At 53.6% G+C, this 23952-nt stretch overlaps 1 protein-coding gene across 2 annotated transcripts in view; it reads left to right on the top strand.

Moving 5' to 3' along the window:
* Nucleotides 1-5680: 5680 nt before the first annotated feature.
* The window catches only part of NDUFA10 (NADH:ubiquinone oxidoreductase subunit A10), a 31771-nt gene continuing 13499 nt past the window's right edge, over nt 5681-23952 (top strand). Inside the window, exons 1-8 of one of the 2 annotated variants that reach the window (XM_019629806.1) lie at nt 5681-5853; nt 7718-7886; nt 8588-8803; nt 9842-9928; nt 13012-13133; nt 15148-15227; nt 15758-15812; nt 17637-17722. In XM_019629806.1, coding sequence (XP_019485351.1) covers nt 5776-5853; nt 7718-7886; nt 8588-8803; nt 9842-9928; nt 13012-13133; nt 15148-15227; nt 15758-15812; nt 17637-17722 — 893 coding nt within the window. In that variant the 5' untranslated portion in view covers nt 5681-5775. The remainder of the gene's footprint in view (nt 5854-7717; nt 7887-8587; nt 8804-9841; nt 9929-13011; nt 13134-15147; nt 15228-15757; nt 15813-17636; nt 17723-23952) is intronic. The other variant, XM_019629817.1, reaches the window with a different exon arrangement.

Here is a 23952-nt window from a genome sequence, read left to right as displayed (position 1 = left end):
TTCTGAGAGGCGAGAATGCTGATGAAAGGGAGTCCTTTTCTAAACCAGAGGGTCATGGGGTTCCATTCTTGAACCCTTGGGTTTGGGAGGTAATGGAATAAAGTTGTTTTGCTGTTTCACGCTGTGCGTGAGGACTTCCGTCAGGCCTTTGCAGAAGCCTCCTGCGCTGCCTGCTCCCTGGGCAGGGGAAGGGGTCACCCCACCTTCTGCCTTTGCACGGTGTTTGTTTGAGTGGGGAGATGCCTGCGGCCTTTCTCAGGGCTCAGGAAGCTGCTAGGGAGGGAACAGGTCTCTGAATCCTTGGACGCACAGAGCAGCTGGACTGGGGCACTTCCAAAACAGTCACATTTGAAAGGCATCATTACTATTGTGAAAGTTTACTGCTGTGAACTCTGCTTGGAGCCAAGACGAGAAAGTGCTGAGAAGAGGTGCTCACATAAAAAGCCTTTGTCCCGCGGGGGCATTCAGGAACTGGGCCTCTCTGACCATCGAGGCCAAGGGCTCAGAATTCAGGCTGCGGCCAGGGTGAAGGTGACAGCGTCCCTGCACGGCCTGCCTGTGCCCCTGCCCGGGGACAGGCTCACAGCATGAGCAGCCTCTGTCATTGCGAGTGCCTTCAGGCCCCATCTCCCTACATCCAGCCCAGCACCGAGCCCGGGTCAGCGCTGGGTGGTCACAGCCACGCTCAGAGATCTCTTAGATGCCCTTGTGTGTGTAATTGTCACAGAAAAAACTACTCAGAAATACGGCTCTGATGGCCTTTCTCGCTGTCGTGTCAGGCAGTGTGGTTCTGTGGAAATGGTGAGTGCTCTGCAGTCAGATGCAGCTGGAGGGACAGCAGAAGTGATGCCCAGGACAGTCACCTGACTCCCAGAGTGACTGTGTGCTACGGGGACCACTGGTCCCTCCGTCCCTGTAAGCAAGCAGAGGACACAGTAGGTGCCAGTAAATGTTAATGTAAGTAAATGACAAGCTATCCAGTGTGCCAGGGACTGAAAATAACCAAACCTGGGGCCTGTGGGATGGGGCGGAAACCAGCCCCGAGGGGTGCTGGGCTCCAGCTGTAGGCACAGGAAGGCTGTGGGCGGGGAGGGCCAGGAACACGGCTACCACCGGACAGAAGCTGGGGAGAGGCTGGGGCCCAGCGATCAGCCTGGGCTTCCATCTGTCCTCGCAAGTCACACCTGGCTGCAGAGACGCTGCCCGGAGCCCCGTCTCCTGTTCAAAGATGCGCAGGGACAGTCCAGACCTCCCCTGGCTAAACAGACCCAGCCCAGCAAGACCGCTCCCCTGCCCCCACCCCAGAAATGTCCTGGCCACACCGACCCTGCCTGGGGACCGGGTGGAGGCAGCGAGGGGCCTGAGCCGGGGCCTGTATTCCCAGAGCTGGGGTGCATGCCTGCGCTTTCCAGAGAATTCCCATTTGCTGTGGGGGGACAGGCCGGGTGGCAGCCCCCCCTGGTGCCCACCGCCACACAGTTCATTAGATTGGTGGGGGGTCCTGGCCCACCCCCCCCTGCCAGCCAGGCCCCGGAGCAGAGCTGGATGGTCCTAAGGACTCGGATGTTGGTGGGGCCACTCTGGCCAAGTGTAAGGTGAGTGACAAAAGCAGCCAGGCCTTGGGCAAGAGAAACGGGTAACTGAGCAGCTGTGCAGGCAGGCAGCGACGCGCCCTCCGCGCCCAAGGAGTTCCAGCCCCACCGGCTCTGGCCCTTCCTTTTCTGTCCCAAGTCCAAGAGATCGGGGTTCTCAGTCAGTCGCACTTGACCTCTTAGAGTCGGCCTGGGATGAGAGTGCTGTGCCACACCACCCATGGCCAGGGAACCTGATGTCCTAGAGGTGCTGCGAGGTCGTGGTCGGGGGCGAGGGAGGTGCCAGAACCTGGTCCCTGGTCAAAGGCTGCGTCCCTCTCCCCAGAGATCACAGAGCAGACAAAGGCAGGACACCGAGGTCACAGGAAAAGGGCTGCAGTGTTCACACTCACAGGTAAGAACTTACAGAGAACGGCATGAACGAAGTGACACATTAGAAAACAATGGGGCAGGATGCTGAAAAGACAGTTTATAGAAGAACCAACCCACAGCCAGCAAACATTTAAAGGTACTCAGAATCACAAGAAGTTGATAAAATGCCAGTAAAGCAACCAGACATCACTTTACTCCCCAGAGGGGCAAACGTTTTATGAGTGGTGGGACCCCTGCTGGTGGGGAGGGCGCCTGTCCATCGGGACATGAGGTGTCACTGTCTTTGAAGGCAGGATGGCAGCAATGATGAGAACTGAAGGTGCCTGGGCCCTCTGACCTAGCATTACCTAACTGGGGTGGTTGCATTTCTTTCCTCATGGCAAAGAACCATGGAAACAACACGAATGTTCGTTAGTTGAGGAAGTGGTGGCGTGTGCATACCATGGGCCCTGCAGCCCCTGGACGGAGCAAACTGCAGCTTTGACCGTTGACCTGGAGGGATCCCAGAGGCCCTGGGTGGGAAAGGTGAGAGGCGAGAGGTAGGTGCTGTTATCTGACACACTTATGCCTATTCATCTGACATATAGACTCTACCGTGTATGTGTGTGTGTGTGTGTGTGTGTGTGTGTGTGTGTGTGTACGTCTCACAAAGATCAGGCTCATAGCCTTGTGGGCAGGACCCTAACAAGGAGCCTGGGACAACACAGGGTAAAAGGGGCAAGGGCGGGGCAGTGGCAGGGGTGGGGCAGGCCTTGGAGGACAACCTCAGAGGCAGAGGTGAGCCCGACTGGAGTAGGAGAGACAGAGGAGAGAGGCCCAGGTGTGTGCAGGGCCTGGGCAGGAGGACGGGAGGCCAGTGGGGTGGCCGTGGGGGTGCCAGCAGTGCCGAGGGGCTCTGGGGTGGAGGGTTGGCTTGTCTCCCTGTCTTCTCGGTCTGCCCAAGCTGGGTCCCCAAATGGTTCCCATTCCATTTTCTTTGCCTACGTTTGCAGCTAAAGCAGGGAAGGCCTGGCCTTCAAGGTCAAGGACCATTAACTAGCACCCGCTGGAGGAGGGCCTGGTTTCATGGCTGAATCCCTGAACTTGGAGACACTGAGAGCCCAGGGCCTGGCCGAGCCCTGCAGCTGGGGTGGGAGTTTGCCTGAAGATGAAGGTGTGCCGGGCTTTTGAGGTGGTGCCTCTTTTCAGCTGGAGTGTGCCCCACATGGCAGCGTTTTCTGCTCAGCTCAAGTCACCTCCGTCCTGGCAATACAGAGATGAGTTTGCATAATTTGAAAGTCACTTGTGGGTCGGTAGATTGAAGCTTCTTATAGGAAGGGACCTGTGTAGGGACCCAGGACGACTTGTTCCAGCCAGCACCTTGGATGGTGTTGTTGGTTTGGTTTGTTTTTTATTTTTCTCCTTTTGACTCAACTTTAAATTTTATTTTGCTGAGACTTAATTTATCCTGTCACTTGGAAGGCTCACCCCTGTCCCCAACTGTGCCCAGTGCAGTTAAGTAAATGTTGAAATAACCTGCTGGAACTTTTGCTGAGACAGGAAACCCATGAAATCTGCCATGGAAATAACATTTGGAACAGTTAGCTTCATTTTTTCTTTACTTAGCTTCTTGCTGATGATCCTAATAATCCCAAAATGTGCCACTCATTGAAAGCCAACTTTGAGTCTAGCATTAAGTCCTCAGAACGTTCCAGAGGGGTAGGCAGTGTGCTCAGTTTGCAGATGAACAAACAGAACCTCACTGAGGTGACAGGACTTGCCCTCACTTGGCCCTCTGAGGACGGGCAGAGCCCGGCTGTGCCCTGGAGCAGTGCTGTGGTGTCCCTGCTCAGGACACTCAGGGCCGATGGTTCTACCCTCTAACATATGTGACCTGGAGGAAGTAATTAACGCCCCTACTTCCGTCTCCCGTCTCCACAAATGGAGGTTCTAGATACCCAGCTCAAGAAAAAATTAAAAATTTCCTAGGCGATGCCACTGAGGACTAGTCAGGCTGCAGACTGAGAGATATTACAGTACGCATAGCTGACAAAGGACTCATTCAAAGTATACAAAGAACTCCTATAAATCAACAAAAACAGACTAGCTAATGAAAAAGTGGGCAAAAGACAGAAAACGTATAAATGGAGATATGCAACTGGCCAACAAGCTCCTGAAGAGACGCTCAACACCATCAATAGGGGACGACAGTGAGGTCATTTCACACGTTTGAACGGTCAGCCTGAAGTAAAAAATAGACATCAAATATGGTCCAGGCCAAGGGACCTGGAACCCCCCCTGCTGGTGGGAGTGGAAAAGGTCTGAGCACTTTGGGAAACGGTTTGGCGGTGTCTTGGTCAAGCCTCCAATTCTCCTATAGCCTGTCCCTTTGCAAGTTCCACTTTAGGTGTTTGTCTAAGAGAAGTGAATACAGGTGTACACCAAAACAAACAAACAAACAAACAAACAAACAAACAACAAAAAATACTTGTAGGAGAGGAAGCAGCCCTGTTCACTGACCCCGAACTGGACCTTGACCCAGATGCCCTCAGCGGGAGAAGGGACAAGCAATGGAGTGGGTTCAGCAATGAAACAACGGGGACAGGTCTCCACAACAGCGTGGGTGCATCTTGCAAACGTGACGCTGAAAGTAGCCAGACACGACTCCATAATCGTGGTGGCTTTGTAAGAAGTCCTCGTGCCGACGTCGCTAGGCCAGGGGGGCACAGATCAGAAAGCGGTTGCCTCGGGGTTGGTGGAGGTGGGTAGGGGGTGGAATTAACCGGAAACGAGTGAACTTTCGGGGTGACAGGATTTTGTCGTCTGTGGGTGGTGGTTACATGGTTCCATTTAATTGTCAATACTCATCAAACCGAATGCTTAAGATCCGTGCAGTTGAGAATATGTACGTTTACCTCAATCAACCTTTTTTTTTTTTTAAAGAAAAGTGTATTGATCAGCTTGGGCTGTCATCATGAAGTACCACACACGGGCAGCTTAAACAACAGAAACATGTTTTCACGCTTCTGGAGGTTGAAGTCCAAGATCGAGGTGGCCGCAGGGTCCTGCTGCGAGCGCTCTCCTCGGCGCGCGGACGGCCTCCGCGCTGGGCCCGCTCCGCACTCCCGGCGCCTCTTCCTCTCCTTATGGGGACCCCAGCCTAATGACGTCATTTAACCCCGCTGAACCCTAGCTACCTCTTTAAAGGGCCCGTCTCCCAGTGCAGTCACATCAGGGGTTCGGGATTCAAAATATGAATTGGGGGGGGGACACAATTCAGTCCACAACAAAGAGTTTAGAAAAAGAAAAGAACACCCGCCCTGTAGAGCGGCTGTAAGGATTAAAACGCCCTGAGCGCGGAGCCGCACCCCGTTAAGTCAGAGGTGGTCGTTACCACCGCCGCTCGCTCGCCAAGGCCACGCCGTCTGCCCGCGCCTCCGGGGCGGGTGACACGAGAACGAGTGCCAGTCGCGGCGCCTGCGGCGGGCGGGGCTCCCCCAGAACCCGGGCGGCGGGCGGGACGCCCGCGGAGTCCGCGAAGGCTCGGCAGCGCCTTTCCCGGCGCCCCAGGCCCGGCGCTGGCGACACCGGTCCCGCTGCACGAGACACCGCGAGGGCCGGACCGGGCGGAGGCGAGGGGCGACCGGGCGCGGGACACCGAGCCCCCGAGCCCCCAACTCCGTCCTCAGCTCCGGCGCTCGCCGCCCGGTGTTCCCGACAGGCGCCGCGCGGGCACCCCGCCGTGACGTCACTGCGGCGCGCCGGCCGCGGGCGAGGACCCCGTCGCGGCCGCGTCCCTTCAGGTCCTTGAGCCGGTGCCGACGGCCGAGCCATGGCCTTGAGGCTGCTGAGGCTGGTGGTCCCCGCGTCCGCGTCCCCGCGGGGCCTCGCGCCGGTCGCCCAGCGCGTGGTGAGGCGGCGGGCGGGCGGGCGGGGGCGGTGGGGCCCTGGCCTGTCCTCCCGGCGCCGCCGCCGCCTCAGCTCCCAGGGTCACTCCGTGCGGGGGCGCCCCTGCCCCGCGGCCCCTTGGTCCTGAGTCGCGGGCAGACCTCAGAGGGGCCGCGAGCTTCCCCCGGCCGCTCGGTCTCAGCTCCGAGCGGAAGGCCGGGGCGCGGAGGCGAGTCGCCGCCCGGCTGCCCTCCGGGGCGAGGCCGGTTTGCAGGCCCCGTGCCGGGTGCTGCTGGGCGACTCACGGAGGGGCCGGCGCGGACGAGCGCGGCGCTGTCACGTCGGCACGGGGAGGCGTTTAGGTTAGACCCGGGAGGGCTCGGGGACTTCCGGTGGAGAACCGGCGCCCGGGTGCGCGGAGGGATCGCGGGGAGCACAGGCGCGGTGGCCGTGTCGCTGGCTGGTGGCCGGGGCTACGCTGGTGACAGGTTGTAAAGGGACTTGGCCTCTGTGCTCAGGTTGAACGGAACAGTGTAACTGTTATTAAAAAGCCGTCAGTGCTTTTAGGAGCTTACAGGCCGCAGGGGGAAGGAAGGAAGGAAGGAAGGAAAGTGGTTGTCTTGGTAACACTCAGCGCACTGGGACCCGGAGGTGAGGCTGCTGCAGTGTCCACGCTGGACGGACCCACCGGAGCCGCGTGTCCGCTTCTGGGCGCCGCCCTCGAAGGGGCGAGCTTCGGCGGGGCCGGGGCGCACGAGCCCGCCCGGTGTGGACGCGCCTCCCCGGTCGTGGGGCGTTGAGGTCGTTCACATTTCTGATACTAGACAGTAGACCTCGTGGAGCACCCTTGTAGGTAAAGCTTTGCCCAGACCCGCGTGTGTTTCCTTGGGGCGCATTCCGATGGCCCTGGGCCCGGGCGCCAGGTCCCGCGCGACGCGCAGCGGCTCTGAGGGCTTGGTCCCGGCCCAGCGCTGCGCGCCGTCATTTAAAAAAATAAAGTACTTCTCAGTTTGATACATAAAAATGCGTTTTCTCCTTGTTAATAATGTTTCTTTTGTTTGCTTTTTGTAGCAGGGTTGAACATTTTTTTCATAGGGTATTGGCGGTTTTTAATCCTTTTAAAATAAGCTGCGCATTCCTGTCCTGTTTTTCTTGCCCTTCTGTACAGTCTCTGAACTTTTCTCAGTTTTTGCTTCTCAGTTGTGTTTCCTTGGGGGGTTGTTTTGGCCTCAGGGCAGAACAGAGTGGAGGTGTGGGAAGCAGGCCGCGAGGCGCTGTGGGTGAGAGAGGCGAGGGTGTCTGCAGACCAGTGGGGTGGGGGTGAGGTGACGGGCTCCAGAGAGACTTAAGGCTTGGGATCGGTAGGGTTTTGAGTGATGCGGAGTTGGAGGAAGGAGAAGGATATGAAAGATGGTCCCCATGTGTGCTCTGTTCTGCTTGATTGATGGTAGACACGGACCTTGTGAGGGAGCAGAGAGGGTCAGGGCACGGATGTTAAAGTTCTGTTTTCGGTCCGTGTGCTTTCAGGCACTTTCAGGACGTGTAGGGAGGTAATGAGGGCAGAGAAGTGGTTTTCATTGCCTTGCTCCCTCTTGCTCCCTATTCCCCCTGCCCCCCTACTCTCTGCCGGTCTTCCATCCACAATATGGTAAGCATGTTCTGTTCCAGGCCCTGAGGACTTAGCAGTGAACAAAACAGACTGTTCCTCTGTCCTTGTGAGCTTACACTGGGGACAGGGCAGGGAGACTGGTAATTAAACAAATAAACGGGTAATAGAGATGTTGGCGTTTTATAACCAAGGGGCTCCTTGGCGTTTGTGCCTGAGAGCTGCTGGTGGCTGCAATAACGGACACGCACGTGTGCTGTGTGCTTTGTGTTTTTTTCAGGAAGGAATTCATACAAGTGCGCTGTGCGCGCTGCGCTACGGCCCTCTGGCGTACATACTCGGTGAAAGAACCACCAAAAGACTGACAGAACGCAGCAAAGTGATAACTGTCGATGGCAACATCTGTTCTGGAAAAAGCAAGGTTGCAAAAGCAATAGCAGAGAAACTAGGTATGAACTGGTGTGTGGATGACCGCTTTTCCCGGGTGGGTGGTTGCTTCTCTGGCTTTGATTTTACTTTAATACTGACTAGTAGAATTGGGCCCATGGTAGGTATTTTACGTCTTTAAAATATTTATTGAGAAGCTGGTTTTAATCTTTCGTATTTGGAAAGTTAAAAAATGGGTGCCATGGTCAGTTTGAATTGAACTTGATCCTGGGCTGGAAGCAGACCCCGTTTATGAGCTGTGTTCCGTGAGCCTTGTCACAGCCCCCTGAACGGGGCATCACTGGGGCCGTCATCACAGAAGGTGAGTTAGTGAGAAGCTGACAGCACACAGCTGCTTAGTGTGGAGCCAGGTCCTGCTTAGTCCTGACGTCTGGGGCAGGTGTTTGGCCATCGTGCCCTTTGTGGCTCCTGACAAGCACTTGCCCACGGGGGCTCCCCTAGTTCTAGGAGGGGTTCATATGGGGCACAGGGGGCATGTGCGGGCAGCCCTGTAGCCGACATGCTGATCTTACACGCGTGCTCTCGCCGTGCTGTCTTCAGTGTCTTGGGTGCTCTCTTTTGCACCGCATGGACAGGCGTGTGGGTGACTTACCCCGGGCCAGCCCAGCACTGGTGTTCAGGTGGGCTGGCTTCTGGTCGTCCCGCTGCTCGCTAATGGGGAGTGAGGTGCCCACGTCACCTGTCACCGGCCGTTTCTCCTCAGGCTTGAAGCACTTTCCTGAAGCGGGGATACACTACGCGGACAGCACTACAGGAGACGGGAGACCCCTAGACGTGAAGTTCAGTGGCAACTGCAGCTTGGAGAAGTTTTATGATGACCCCAAAAGCAATGATGGCAACAGCTACCGCCTGCAGTCCTGGCTGTACGCCAGCCGCCTCCTGCAGTATGCGGATGCCTTGGAACACCTGCTGAGCACAGGTGCAGTAGCCACGGGTGGGCAGGTTGCTGGCGGGCATGTCGTGCACTTGAACCCCGTTCAGGAGCTCAGCCTAACGCAGTCACTGAGTACTTAGTGAGTGCCTGCTGTGTGCCAGTGTGTTCTAGGAGCTAGAGGTACCAGCGAGTGAAGCCCGCCCCCTGGAGTGTACATCTTAGTAGGGGTGATACAGAGGAAACGTGGGGAAAATTGTTCTCGTCAGGTTGTGAGTGGGAGGTGCGGAGAACAGGGCCGGGGGCTGCTCTGCCAGATGGAAGGTCGGGGGGGTGTCTGCCCAGGCGCAGCAGGGCTGAGTGCAGGGGGACAGCCCAGGAGCCCCTGGGGACAGTGTGAGCTGCTTGTGCTGTAGTGACCCGGGCCCGAGCGCAGTGAGCAAGGCTGGGAGTGGACAGGGATGAGGTGGAGAAGTAGCCTGGGCGACATGGTTGGGCGTTGGCTTTTCTCCTGAAGGAGAGAGGAAGCCGTTGGCGGTTTCAGTGGAGGAGTAGCAGGGCCTGGAAATGCTCCTGTGCTGTAGGTGAGAGTGGCTTGCTGGGGGCGGGGCGGGCAGAAAGAGGCTGGAGACTGGCCTTGTCAGACAGGAGGCCTTGCGCTGAGAAGGTAACTGCGGAAGTGACAGTGACACACCGTAGTTGGAGAAAGCGAGCTGGTGGTTTGCTGAGTGAGATGGGGAGTGTGGAGGGAGCCGAGATGATCCCAGGTCTTCGGGGCGGTTGGGGCAGGAGCAGGGTTATAGCGGGCATGGTGGGATGGGAGACCTGTGTTTAAAAATCAAAGCACTTTTTGTTAACTGGATGCTTTTGTTGTAGCTGACAGAATGAAACAATGTTTTATTGCCCAAACCAAAAAGTGTTACAGTTTTTGAAAATGATTTCCCGCTTAGAAGTGCATGTGTGCTCTTTTGAAAATATTTGGCATTATAAATAACTGTTATTTCCCCTTTCTAAAATGGAATTGCTTATTTTCCGAGCTTTCATTACTATGTCTGGCTTTGTGTTTTCATTCCTGTCTTTAAACAGGCCAGGGTGTCGTGCTGGAACGCTCCATCTACAGTGACTTCGTGTTCGTGGAGGCCATGTATAAGCAGGGCTTCATCCGAAAGCAGTGTGAGTCTGCGGGGCAGCCCGCTGCCTGGGGTGCTGAGCTGCACACCCGCCTCGCAGTCAGTGTGCGTTCTGTGCATGTCCTCAACAGGTGAACAGGTGCCACTACTCATTACATTTCCACAGGGAAAAAGCTTCCTCCACACCCTTCCCTCCTTAAGTTACATCCTGTGAACACGGGGTGGTGGCCTGGATCCCTGGACACACAGCTTCACCCCCAGCTTCCAGCCACAGTCCCCAGGAAACCTCTCTGGCTGGCTGTTCAGCCTGGCGAGTTACCTTCGCTGTTGTTCTTTAGCCGATAGATGTAATTCCCCTGGACTCTTCCTTTTATCACGAGGATGTCATAGCTCGTACCTGCACCTGGTGACAGCCAGCATTGTCACCGTCCTTTCCTTCCCTCTAACAGTGCTGCCCCAGTTCTTTCTGGGATAGGCGCTCTGTGTTGGGGTGTTGCTGAAAGCCCCGCAGTGGCAGATGGACAGGAATAAAGACCTCCTGGCTCCAGGCCGCCTGACCTCGTGAGCAAGGGAAGCACCCCCGGTGGGCCAGCGTGTCTGACCTGGAGAGTGCGGGGCAGGGCTGTGGAAGGGCCAGTGCTCAGTCCGCCTGTGGCGTTTCCGCTGTGTGCTTGCTGGTTGGGGCCGGCGGGCAGCTCTGATCTGGAGGGCCGAGCAAGCAGTGCAGGTTAATGAGTGGTCGGCGAGCAGGCCACCGAGTCGGAGGCGAGGCTGCACAGGCCCTGCCGTTTCAGGTGGGCCCCCCGTGTGCCTGTAGGGAGCAGCCACAGGCCTTGCCTGTGACCAAGGCCCTGACCCTCGCTGGACATTCTGAGCAGCAGCTGAGGCCAGTCAGCCAGCGCTTCCGGAACGCAGGCTGTGTGCAGGCCCTGTGTGATGTGCCAAGGACATGAAGATAATCAGGCTCCCCTGTCCTGCAGTGGGTGGGGCCATGAAAGCAGCCTGTATGGTTAATTGCAATATAGTGTGCTTGTGGGCCCGGTATCGTCCAGGGCGCTGTGGAAGTGCGCAGCTGGGAGACAGGGTGCTGTCAGGGACGGCGTCCTTGGAGAGGGAGCCCCAGCCAGCCATCGCAGTGCAGCAGGACGAGTGGGGCGGGCGTGGCTGGGGCGTCGTGCTGGCAGCAGGCTGCTGGTTTTGGCGCGGACAGAGGGCTACGCCTTGTCCAGGATGCTAAGGGTTTGCCCACCAGCCCATAGGAGCCCCCAAGGGTTTCAGGCGTGGGGGGATGTGGTTAGCTTCGAGCTCATGCAGGAGGTTTGCTGAGGGTGCACTGAAGCATGAAGGCCCGCACTGGGCAGCGGGAACAGCCAGCTGACAAGGGCGGGGCTGAGGTGCAGGCGAAGTACATGTGGCAGGCCGGGTGGTCAGCTTCGTGGGAGGAACGTGGAGCCGCCTGGCTGATGGCCACCGAGTGAGGAGGACATGGAGAGCGGTGGCAGAGGGAGGCCTCGCGCTGGGCGTGGTGGGTTTGAGACCCCGTGCCATATCAGTTGCAGGTGTGTAGTGGGTGGTCGCATGTCTGAGCCTCAGGTCCTGAGGGCTGACCCGGCTGGAGACAGGTGTTAGGGATCCACGCTGACAAGGGACGCGCTCATCCAGGCAAAGCCCACGGGGCGAGAGGTGACGCCTGAGACCAGAATCCTCGCGGGAGGAGAGCCCACTGTGGGGTTGAAGCTGGGTGGTCCCAGCTACCCGCGGGGCCAGAGGGAGGGGACAGTCATCAGTGCCACATGGAGTATATAGGCTCTCGTGTGACAAGAACTGAGCGGTGACCTTGATGGGGCCAGTGCCTTTTAGCAAGACTCGCTACGTGCTGGGGTGGGGGGAAAGCGCCATTAAGGGTCTGCACCGAGGTGAGGAGTTGCCTGAGAAAGGGAACGCCCACGGGAATACTGGGAAAAGGGCGCTTGGGGCGGAGGCGGCCGGGGAGCTTTTCCCACATGGCGGGCGGGCAGGTCGAGCAGATAGGACCAAGTGGGAGGCCTAGGGCGCCTGCCTGGACAGATGTCACGTCGCCTGGTCAGGGGGAGAGGTCCCCAGTGAAGCCCCCATTGCTCGCTTAGGTCACACTCCTTAGCAGCCTTGGTGTTCCACAGTCTCAGACCTCTGCTGACCTTGGGTTTGGATCAAAGGCCTGTCTGGAATTGTCCCTGAAGCAGGAGTTACCAGGGGTGGCCACTTGAACATTTACTTCAGGGCAAAATAGTTGTCTTCGTGTGGATCTAAGTGTGACTACCCAAGTTTGTTGCTTCTGGAAGTTTCCCCATGTGACAGTCTGCAGACCGTGGCTTCTTGACCATGCTCCTGTGGTGGGCGAGGGTGGTGGCTTCATCCCAGTAGCCTGGGGCGTGTTCCCCTGTGGGCGTGATAGTGCCGGCCGCGCTGCGGGACGGGAGTGCAGCGTCCCTCAGCAGCGGGGGTCCCGTGCGGTTGTGTCTGTGGGGCACATTCCTACAGTGCTGGCTAGAGAGGACTCTTCCTCAGCCTCAGCCGCTTTGCTTTGAGTTTCATTACTGAACCTGCTTCGATAGTGAGTCTTGTAGCTGATTCAATTTTTTGAAATGCAGGGAACCTGGGGAAATGTAGGTTGACGTTATTTCAGTTGAGTTATTTGAAACATAAAGTATATAAAAATGGCTTTTACTCCCTAGAGAAGATCAGGCTGTTATCAATCATTGCGATGAAGAAACACATCTGAGGGGGTTGATGCTTTCCAGTTCCGAGGACGCTTGTGCTCTCCCCGTTCCTGGGGAGTGAAGGTGGGCCCTTGAATGTGGCCCAGACCACTTAGAGCTCTCCAGGCTCTGGAAGCCCGCATGGAAACCCCGGTCCTCCCTCCATGTGAGGGGCCTGACGTCTGTGGCCCTGGGGGACACAAGGCGCTGTCTGCGGGGTTGCTGTGAGGGCCCCAGGCACCTGCTTTGCCCCACAGGTGGCAGGTGGCGTGTGCAGCCAGTGCTGGCAGCGGCGGCTCTGAGAAGGGCATGCACCTTTGGCTTGGAGGGGAGCGTGGTTTAGAACCTGTGTCGTTAGCTGACAGCTGGCACCTGTCTCGGTGCGCAGGTGTGAACCACTACAACGAGGTGAAGAAGGTCACCGCCAACGAGTACCTGCCCCCTCACGTGGTCGTCTACATCGATGTGCCCGTCCCCGAGCTCCAGCATCGGATCCAGCAGAAAGGAAACGTGAGTCAGCTGCGAGTTGCAGGCCAGTCTCTTGTCGCATGTGCTCGTTATTTGAACCTGGACAGCACTGAGCAGTGATGGACGGGGGCTGCTGTGAGTGACTGACTGGTGGTCGTCATGGTGGGTGGCACACAGTGGGGTCCCTGAACGAGCGGGCTTTTCCGTGGTGGATGGAAGGAGGCCCCTGGTCAGTTACTGCTCTCCACAGTGCTCTCCAGTCCCGAATGCCACCCCGGTCTTGTCCCCTGTGCCTGTGTCACCTCAACCTCTGTGAGGATGTAGGTCTCCTGACAGGACTTCCCTCTGCCGTGTCCCCTGTCCTCCAGGGGGGCTTTCAGGCTGTGATTTTCCTGCAGACTGAAACTGGCCTCCTGGGCCCTTTCAGTCCGCACTCCTTGTGCCTCTGCGCCTGCCTCCTGGCTCTGGGACAGCAGGTCAGTGGTTCCCCAGTCACGTCCGCTTATGCGTGTGGACCAGGTGCCCGGGCTGTGCGTTTGGTTTCCCGCCAGCTCTGCAGGCAGATGGAGGACACGGGTTAACCAGACCGCTTGGTCCTGTGATAGTTCTTGTTGGCAATGGCACTGCCACAGAGCGCGGGTCCTGAGGGAGAAAGGTCTTCCTGCTGACGCTGGGATGAAGGCGCAGAGTTGCTGTATAGCTGTCGTTCCAGGGCCTGTCCCCGGAGTTGGAATTCCCAAGGTGCTCAGGCAACGCTGTCTGAGCGGTGGGTTCTTGTGCGGGTAGCAGCGGAGTTCTGGGACCCTCTGCTGCTGTGAAGTGTCCAGAGATTGATCGTCCTCCCCTTTCAGCATAAACACACCGACCTCTGTGCAGCCCGGTCATGGCCTGAGAGTTGACTCCTTAGGGCAGCGGTTCTCAGGCTTTCACAGGGGTCGCCCTAAGACCATCAGAAAACACATATTTTCGATGGTCTTAGGAACCGAGACACCGCTCCTCTATCCGTCTCCAGGCCCACATGCAGATACGCCCACATACGAGTACCCGGGGACCCCTGTGAAAGGGTCGTTCGACCCCCAAAGGGGTCGCGACCCACAGGTTGAGAACTGCTGCCTTAGAGTGGTGTAATTCAGACTTTGAAGAACGTTCCATCAAGTGGCCAAAGGAGGAACTGCAAGCGAAAACTCAGTGGCGTGATTTGCAATACCTTTGCTTATTAAAGTCACATTTATTGGGGAAAAAAAAAAGACATATTCAGAATTTTCTAGATCACTCTTGTTCTCTGGAATGATAATAATACTGCAAAAGCAATTTTGAGGTCCAAGTTAGAACTATCAACTTGTTAATTTTTCAAAGTAAAGTCTTAAATACTGTCACCAGCTAAAATTACCACTGTGTGTAAGAAAAGGGGACATTTTACCAAAGGGACATTATTTCATTAATAAGTGTGTGTTCTTATATTCTAGTGAGACCGTTAGCAAATAAGGAAATAAATAAGGAATATATCAAATAGAGGTAAAGGCCATGAAGAAAACCTGAGAGAGTAAAAGATAATATAACAGCCTTTAGCATTGCTAAACTATGAGGTTTTAAACATTGTAACTTGCCACTCATAATTGGAGTTCTAAATTTCTAAGAGTGGGGATGGGTGAGCGGTGGAGAACGGGGGAGGGTGGAGAGGGTGGTGGAGGTGGAGGTGGGCCAGTTGCCCCCTGTGTTGTCTGGAATCTGCCATTGCCCCGCTCCAGCACGTGGAGGAACCGGAAAGCGACTGTGGTGACTGTAGAAGGGCTCTTTCTGTGCTAAGTGTGCTCTGGAGCCTGAGAAAGGTCATGCTGTGGCTTCACCTGGGCGCAGCTGGGGGCTCACGTCAGAAGGATGGGAATCGCTCGAGTGGCACTGAGGCCCCTTTCCATCCCCGCAGCTTCCCTGCAACGCCCAGCACAAGCTGTTCTAAGAAAATGTGTTCCTTGATTGTTTTCACCTTCTACGTGTGCTCAGGTGACAGGCAGAGGAGTCTGCGTGATTCACACCTTTACTTTTCTGCTTTGTTCAGCCGCATGAAATGAAGATCTCACCCGCCTACCTGCAGGACATTGAGAATGCCTATAAGAAAACCTTCCTCCCTGAGATGAGGTGAGCCCCGGGCAGGATTGATTATAGGATGAAAACTCCGTGAGTCCCCGCCGCCCAGGTCTCCACCTTACTTGTCACAGTGGATGCTGCTCAGGGTGTTTGTAAACAGGAATGACAGCAGACATTTCAGCTTGATTTGGTGGGCAGGTTGTTTGGTTGGCTTTTGGTGCATGTGTGTGTGTGGGTTTGCCACTGGAGATGGCTTATGTGACGGTGGAGGAGACCTGTGTGCCCTGTCCCCTGTAGACACTACTGGCTCTGGTCTTAGGCCCGTGAGGGGAGCTGGGGCAGCAGGGAAACCAGGAAACAGACCTGCTGTTGTCACTGTCTAGTCACAGGCACACTTCTACTTGTTACTCGTCTTCCTGAGCCAGTCAAGCCGTGTGAGCCAGTCCATGCTCAGCTCGACACCCAGTTCATGAAATGGGACGTTTTACTGTGTGTAGTGGGCAGCTTAATGTTACCTATTCATTTGTACCGTAACACGAACTTGGAAAATGTACTTAGTTTCATCTTGCTTTTTCTTACAGTGAAAAATGTGAGGTTTTACAGTACGATGCGAAGGAAGCGCAGGATGCAGAGAAGGTAAGAAATGGCTGAGAAATCTGTGACTGTTGTTTAAATCGAGTCATCGATAAGGGTCTTGTGAATCACGGTCAGGTGAGTTCCCCTAGTCCAGAAATGTCTGCATTTTACAACGTTAGAGAAGCTTGCACCACCCATCCTGCTCCCCTGGTCGTGTGGTTGTGATTTCCTTTTAAATAAGTCAGTTTCTATGGCCTTAAAATTATAGAATGGTGAAGATACGAAGACCCCGGGTCATCTGCACCGCCATTTTTATTGTGCAGATGGTAAGATTGAAAGGTGGCCGAGCTAACAGGAAAGAGTTAGTGATAAAACACGGATAACAGCTCTCCCCGTGTTAGCAGGTGCTTTGGTAACAATTCAAGTCAGCCTCAGTGCAGCTATTGAGGAATAGCCAAGAAAATGAGAAAGAGGAACATAGGAACATTTGCCCCCCAAATACAAAAGCATATTACAAAATTATGGTGATGAAAGCACTGTGGTATTAATGGACTCATCAATAAACAGGTTAATGGAATAGAACAGGGTCCAGCGTGCATGAGCTCGTGTGTGCTCACATGTTGTGCTCGTGTGTGTGTGCACGCAGGGGCTTGTGTGCTCACGCGTGTGTGGGCTCACGTGTGTGGGCTCACGTGTGGGCTTGTGTGTGTGGGCTCGTGTGTGTGTGCACATGTGGGCTCGTGTGTGCACGTGTGTGTGCTCGTGGGTTCGTGTGTGCATGTGTGGGCTTGTGTGTGCTTACGTGTCTGTATGTGTGACTTAGTTTGGTAAAGTCAGTATGTTAAAGGATAATAAAAAAAGAAGAAAATGGACTATTTCTTCGGTGTTATTGAGGCAGTTGATCATTCATTTGGTACAAAAGAAAGTAGTTTCATATCTTATACATTAAACATAGATTACTGAAAACAAAACCAAGGGTATAAAAATTTTAGAAGAAAACACAGCTTCTATGATCTGGGGTTGCAGTGTAGGCAGTGAGACACCCCTGGGCGTCATGGCCCCAGGAGAACTGTTGACAGGACGGGCTTCTGTGAGAGGGAAGGGAGGCCAGCGGTGAGCCGGCCCTGGCACTGGCGTCAGTGCGGCTGAGACGTGGTTCGTTCCACGGTGCCTCATTCAGTTGCATTTCATTCCCTTCCCAACCTTCTGCTTTTGTGACGTTGATTTGCTTTAGATTATTTTTTATTTTCTATTTTTTTAGATTATTTTCAAACCTGTGACAATAATTAGATGGAATGTATTTGAGAAGAATAATATGTTTTATCTCTAAGACTGTCATTTGCGTTTATAATTAATTAAATGTACTGAAATTCTTAAAAGTTAGAGAGTTCCCAAGGGTGGTGTGTTTCGGGGAGAGAATGCACCTGAAAAGGCTGCCCCCCTGGGAGGTCAGACAGTGCCAGCCGTGGCTTTGGGCTGAGAAACGTGGATTTGGGAGCCCTCGGAAACGTGCTTACGCTCTTGTGCTTTCATTGCTTCGAGTGGGTCTTGCTTCTGGAATGAAGTTAGTCGGGAGGAAACGAGTAGTCTGTCACGAATGCTGGTTTTCCTCCCTCATCTTGGTTCTCTTTCTCACCTGCCCCTTTCTTCCCGGCCGGCCAGGTAATTTCCACACCCCCAAGTGTTAGCTGGGCGAGGTGCCCGCGTCGGGGGTCATCACTTAGTCCCCGGCCTCACTGAAGTTAGCCACCTGTCCCACTTCTGTTCTGACTTGGATGGTGTGAGTCTTCCTGCCAGATACTGGTAGTTTATGAGGTACTGAAATGTGCCACTTAAATGTCTAAAATGGGGCCCTGCATTAACACTGGGGTTCTTCCTGTCCAGGTGGTCGAGGACATTGAGTTCCTCAGGTATGAAAAGGGGCCGTGGCTGGAGCAGGACGACAGGACCTTCCACCGTCTGCGGATGCTGTGAGTCGAGGGCACAGGGACTGTGGGCTGGGGTATGACAGGGGCTTTGAGCTGGTCGTCGCCTGCGGTAGAATTCTGAAGTAATTACGTTTTAAGTGAGGTGTTGACGGCAGCAGAGCGTCCTGAGGCGACTCCCCGTGCCTCCCAGACAGGCTCATGCGCTCGCTGCGCTCAGGGACTTGCCTGACGGAGTCTTTAAGTTAGCCAGCACCAAACCTCCTTCACCCGCCAGGCACTGCTCCGATTCAGGGGGCATCGAAGCCACGTTTTAGGGGGAGACAGAGTGCCCGAGTCAACAGAACTGTGTCGATGCTAAGGCTGTGAGGACAGCTAGCTCTTAGCAATGGGCAGCGAGTGACAGGAGGACTGGGCCCTGTGGCCGGAAGAGGCTCTGAGCAGGAGCACGTGGGGGTGGGGGCGCGCTCCGCCCAGCCAGTGTGTGGGGCGAAGGCGCGGAGGAGAGCACTTTAATCTGGGGGAGGGGGCGGAGCCCCGACACATGGCAGGTCCAGTGCACCAGCTGTCTGAGTCAGGCACTCGCCTCCTGGGAAGGTGGGAAACGAAAGCCCAGGCGGCTTTGCTGCCTCAGTGGCCGATGTCAAGTGTAAATGCAGTGTCTTGCGGTCTTCAGTGTGTGCTCATGTATTTCTAAATAAAAACCATCTTGCATATCTTTATATTCTGTTTTCAATATCATGAGTGTGTCCCTACTTTATTAAATAATTAAAAATCTGATTTTAATGGCTCCTCTGTCTGCTCTCTGAGCCCACTGACTGAGATGCAAATCGGGTTGGCGGTCCATGGCCCGTGGGCCAGATCCTGCCCTCGGCGGCAAAGACTATTCTTATGTTTTTAAAGGATTGTAAGGAAAACAAGGCCCATGCAACAGGCACCGTATGTAGCCCTCAAAGCCTGCATTACTCTCTATCCGGCCCTTTACTGAGAACGTTTGTCCGCCCCTGAGATACAGGTGTAATTCATTTACCATTTCTTCACTATTGCTCCTCTGGGTTCTTCCAGTTTCTTCATGTCCACAGTACAGGAATGAGCATATCGTACACATTTTTGTTCCAGTTCAGGTCACTCTTTTAAGGTGTAAAAGTGGAGTTACTGCGTCAGGTTGTATGGCCACGTCTTACAACTACAGAGGGTGCCAAAAAAATGTACACACATTTTAAGGAAGGAGAAACTATTAAAATTGTAGTAGTATAGACCATTAACAAAAATGAATACAAGTCACATTTGACTTCTGCAATTACAAGAAGTGCTCAAAGTGGTGACCATCAGTGTCCAGACACGTCTGATGACGGCGAACTACTGCTTGAGCAACGCTGACCCAGTGTCCACTTGCGTACATGTTTTTGGTACCTCCAGTATTGCTGTATTGCAAAACCGTTCACAGAAAATGTGTGCCAGATTGCAAGCTCGTACCTGTCACCTGGAAGCCCCTGTTAGGCCAGTGTAGTTTAAAGCAAACAAAAACTTGTGATTCTGACCCAAAGAAAAGTATTTGCTTTATTTTGCATTTTATAAACACTGAACTTCAGTTTATATTTGTATTGGCTATTTGTCTTTATAAATTTTCTCTTCATGTTTATTGACCTTTTTAAAGAATCAGCTTTATATTCTGTTGTTGATGTTTTTCTCTATTGCTTTTCTATTTTCAATGTCAAGTAGAGGTATCTACTCTAGCTTTTCTTTCTTTTTTTTAATCTGCTTCCTTTGGGTTCAATTGCTTTTCTCTAGTTTCCTAAGGTAGAAGCTTAGATGATGATTTTAGGTCTTTCTCTTTTTCTAATATGTGCATCCAGTGCTGTAAATTTCTCTGATGTAATTCCATTGTGACCTGAGAACATGCTTTGTAAGATCTCTACTCTTGTACCTGTTAAGATGTGGTCTGGAGTGTTTTCCGTTGTGGTTAGTGTTCCAGTGAGCGTGAGGAGAAGGTGCGTCTGCGGCTGTTGTTGGAGTGTCGCGTCCTGGACTCCCACTGTCCTTCTGGCTGCTGGGTCCAGCACTTAGCGCAGGAGGGGGTGCCGAGGGGGTGCTGCTGAGGTCCCCTGCTGCAGCAGTGGGCTTGTCTGCTCCTGCTTGAGTTCTGTTCGTTTCGGCTCCCGTATAATATTTTGACACTCTGTTCTCAGGTGCATACATGTTTTGGGGTGTCATGTCCTTGGAGAACTGAGCCCCTCTTATCCCTGACAGCTTTCCTAGCTCTGAAGCCTGCTTTGTCTGAAGTCGATGGACCTGTGAAGCCTTTGATGAGTGTACGCATGGTCTGTCTGCCTCCATCTCCTCACTTTCAACCCACGTGTTTGTATTGAGAGTGGGTTTCTTGTAGACAACATGTAGTGGGGTCCTGTTTTCTTATCTGCTCTTAACAGTCTCTGCCTTTTGATGGGCGTTTTTGGACAGTTCACATTTAAGTGAATATTGGTGTATTTAGGTTGACTTTTACTGTGTTTGTCACTATTTTGTTGGTTGCACCTGTGCTTTGTTTTCCTCCCCGGCCCTTTGCCCTCTGGTTTAATGGAGCACAGGCTCTGTGTGACTCCGTTTTCTCTTCTCTCTCAGCACCTGTGCTTGGGAAGTCCTGTTGTTGTTTCGGTAGAGCATCCAGGGTCCGCTTGCTGCTGACTCAGTCCCTTGCAGGCGGCGCCACCCGGGCCGGGGGTGCACGCGCTCGCTCGCTCGTGCTCTGCAGGGTGTTGCCAGCTCTCCCCCTGTCCCTGTTCTGTCCTGCGTGGCGCTGCTGCCACTGTTCCCTCCACGTTTCTGTGCTTCAACCACCCAGTCCACTCGTACTGTTCTTCCAGGTCAGGTACTTGATTTTCATTGTTTTCTTCCTGTTGTTGCTGTACAGACAAGAGTGACGGCTTCCAAGCCCTTTACTTGTTGGAGCCGAGACTGGAAGTCCCTTAGTTTTTAAAACCCTGGTGAATTTTTTTGTCTCGATGTTTATATACATACAGTTGACACTTGAAAAACACGGAATTAGGGGTGCTTACCCCCCCTGCAGTTGAACATCTGCATATAACTCCCCCCAAATTTCAGTTGTCCCTTGGTATTCGTGAGGGGTTGGTGCCAGGACCTTTTGCAGATACCAGATCTGTGGACGCTCAAGTCCCTCCTATGAAACAGCACGGGACAACGCACACAGCCAGTCCCTTGCACGGGACAACGCACACAGCCAGTCCCTTGCGTCCACGGTTGTTGAATCCACAGACAGGAAACCTGGGCATCTGGTGGGCTGACTGTGTATTTATTGAAAAAATAATCCACGTATAAGTGGACTGCTCAGTTGAGACCCCTGTTTTCCATGTGTCATTTGTGTATGTTTTGGTAAAGATGCCTGAATGACTTTATGACCGTAGCATTCTGAACCCTGCTCTGAAAACCCACATCCTTTTTGAGCTGCCGTGTGGTGGTTTCCCTCCAGGTCTGAAATCTCGTTCGCCTTACTCACTGAATAATAAGTGTCCACACTCTGCCTGGAAGGGGCTTCAGACACTCCTGCCTGGTGGGGGCTCCCCATGTTACAGGTGGGAACCAAGGCTCCAGGAGCTCTGACTGGCCACGGTCACCGGACACCGGTCTGGAGGGGACAACTTCTGACTCCAGGAGGTCTGGCCGGCTGGCTCGCGGCCCCTCCTGGGGGCCTGTGTGGGACCATCTTCCCTCCCTTCTCTCCGGCTCCAGCTTGAGTCTGGGTGGGATCATCACCCCCTTATTCGGCTGTCACCTGCCTGAACCCCCTCCCTACTGACCCCTCCCCTCCCGTTCCCTGAAGCCCCACCTAAGGCGGTGTGTTCATCTCTGGTGGTTCCTCCCTTACCTTTCTCCCTTAGGACTTCGCTGCCCTTGGGGCTTGGTCCCCTCGTTCTCGGTCTCCATTCCTCTGGGTGGTTATTTCCTCGTGCGCACGCCTGCCACGGTCATTTTCATAAAAGCGCCACAGCGGCCCGTGTTCTCCTCACTTGGGATCCTTCGGTGGCATATCTTTATTGAGTCATGAATCCACATTTCATTTCCCAGAATTACTTCAGAAGCCAGACAGCCTCCCGTTGCCTCCCCACCCGCCCGTAGTCACCAGATGCGCGCTTCCTCCTAAGCCTGTTGCACTCACCTTTTTGTCCCTTGAAACCTCCTCACTTTCCAGGCTGTCACTTCTTGTGGATCACGTGAGATTCTTGTTTGTGTCAGCTTCTGCTTGGCAGGATATGTGGGACAGAAGCCAACGTGCCTGTCCTAACAGCCTGCGCGGCTGGCCGCGCAGCACGGCCTGGACTCCCTCCACGGGCGACACAGTGTCATTTTCTGAGCACAGTCAGGACTGTACTTGATTCTAGACCAGAATCCACATCTGAAATCGTACCTTAGTTACGTGGTTACGGAGCTCAGAGGAGGCCGTCTGCGCACCGTGAAGTTTAGTCACGGCATTCAGTCAGCTGTCGAGTTCATTTACTGTAAACGTTCTCTGCCTTTCCGTCTCCCGGTTTTTTGCTCCTCTGCCCCCCAAGGATATTTCATAACAGTTTACAATGGCAATTGTGTTTATTTTCATCTCGGTACCATTCCTTAATTTGGGGGACTCAATGAAAATTATGACCAATTTTCTAAGATGATGATTGTAAACATGCCATTTACTAGTTATACTTCTGTCTAGAACCTGAGCAGATTATGGGTTTAGAGCGTTTTTGTATCGTCTCTGTTACATGTGTTGGTATGTAATTATGTATGTGTGTGCTTTTGCTACGAGATGGTAACTGTATTTCAACCTTGATAGCATCTTGTGTCTCTACCCATAATTCATAGCTCGTGGCGCCTGCGCCGTTGGTTTCATGGCTGTGTTGGTGACTGATTACAGGTCAGGCATCCACTGTGCAGGGCTTGGAGCCCACCTTCCTCCTGATTCCCCAGAGCCTGACCCCCCGACCCCCCCATCACTGAGACGTCTGTTTCGTGGGACTCCTGGACAGTGTCTTTCTAATGGGATGTTCCCGTGCGACAAAAGCAGTGGGGTGTGAGTCTGGTATCAGAAGTGTAGCGTTTCGAACAGAACTTTGCAGTTCAGGAGAAACTAACATATGCTTTAGACCTGTTTTAGGGGAAAGAATAGACATTCTGTTGATTGGGGTGATTGGGGAACAGTTTGAGTCATGAAACATCACTTATTGTTCTATTCTGTTTTTCCTGCCTTGCTCTTTTGTTTTAAAGTGTGTGGCCAGCAGCTCGTGTTGTAAACCAGAGTCTATGCACCTCTCTTCTCTGAGCACTTGGGCTGCGCTCAGAGGCTGCGTTATGCTGGCCAGCGTTTGACTTCTCCTTAATTAGACTAAGTGCTCCAAACAGAATGTTTTCTTTCACTGCTGTTTGCTTGCCAAGTCATAAAAGGCTTCCTGTTGTCTTTCTTCCTTATCTTCCATCTAGACTACATCTAGTTTATTAGACATTTGCTGGAGATAGGATTCCACAGACTCGTCCCAACAGTCATCATTTAAGCCCCGTAAGACTGGGCACTGGAAGAGCAGTTCGGCCTATTGAAATCAGTTGGGGAACAGTTCTTGCAGGTTATTTTTTTATCTCAAAAGCAGCTTGAAGCATTTTGTTCAAAGACCCATCCTCGGGGGTGTATGGTGAACTGTAATTCTGCCATGTTAAACCCAGGAGGCACTGTTGCCTTGGGTATTGTCCACACAAGTTCCCAAGCCCATAAGTTCTCCCAAATTTTCTAGAAATTCTTTAGGTTTTTCAAACTATAGTGAAACCCATATCATACTGCATGTTGTTGATATTGGTTAACATTTAAAAATATGAACTTCATTTTTAGTTGGAATTGCTTATTGTGACATTTTTAAAAACTGTCCTTGTATCATAACAAGAGAATAATTCTATGTATTAAAAATAAAAAGGTATATATTTATGTCTTATCGATACATGTGTATGAAAGATATTCCATAACCACCTTACTATTAAAATTGAAAGAACTCACCTTTGAGTGTGTACTTCCCAGCCACGTGCACCATCCGTGGAAGTCCGTGTCGGGACACTTAGGAAGACACACACAGCTGTCCCGGCAGCATTTTCATGGAGTGATATTTGGTTATTGGATTATTAGTCATTGGATGAGTGGCATGGCTTTTACTGGTGCCACTTGGGAGTGATTGTACCCACTGTGCACTCAACATGCCACCTGCCGTGGGCTCTGGGTGCTGCGTGGGCCTCTGGGG

The sequence above is a fragment of the Hipposideros armiger genome, unplaced genomic scaffold (genome assembly GCF_001890085.2).
Source record: "Hipposideros armiger isolate ML-2016 unplaced genomic scaffold, ASM189008v1 scaffold_17, whole genome shotgun sequence".
Lineage (NCBI taxonomy): Eukaryota > Metazoa > Chordata > Mammalia > Chiroptera > Hipposideridae > Hipposideros > Hipposideros armiger.
The sequence above is the reverse complement of the archived record's forward strand: the minus strand, read 5'-3'. Positions and strand labels throughout refer to the sequence as shown.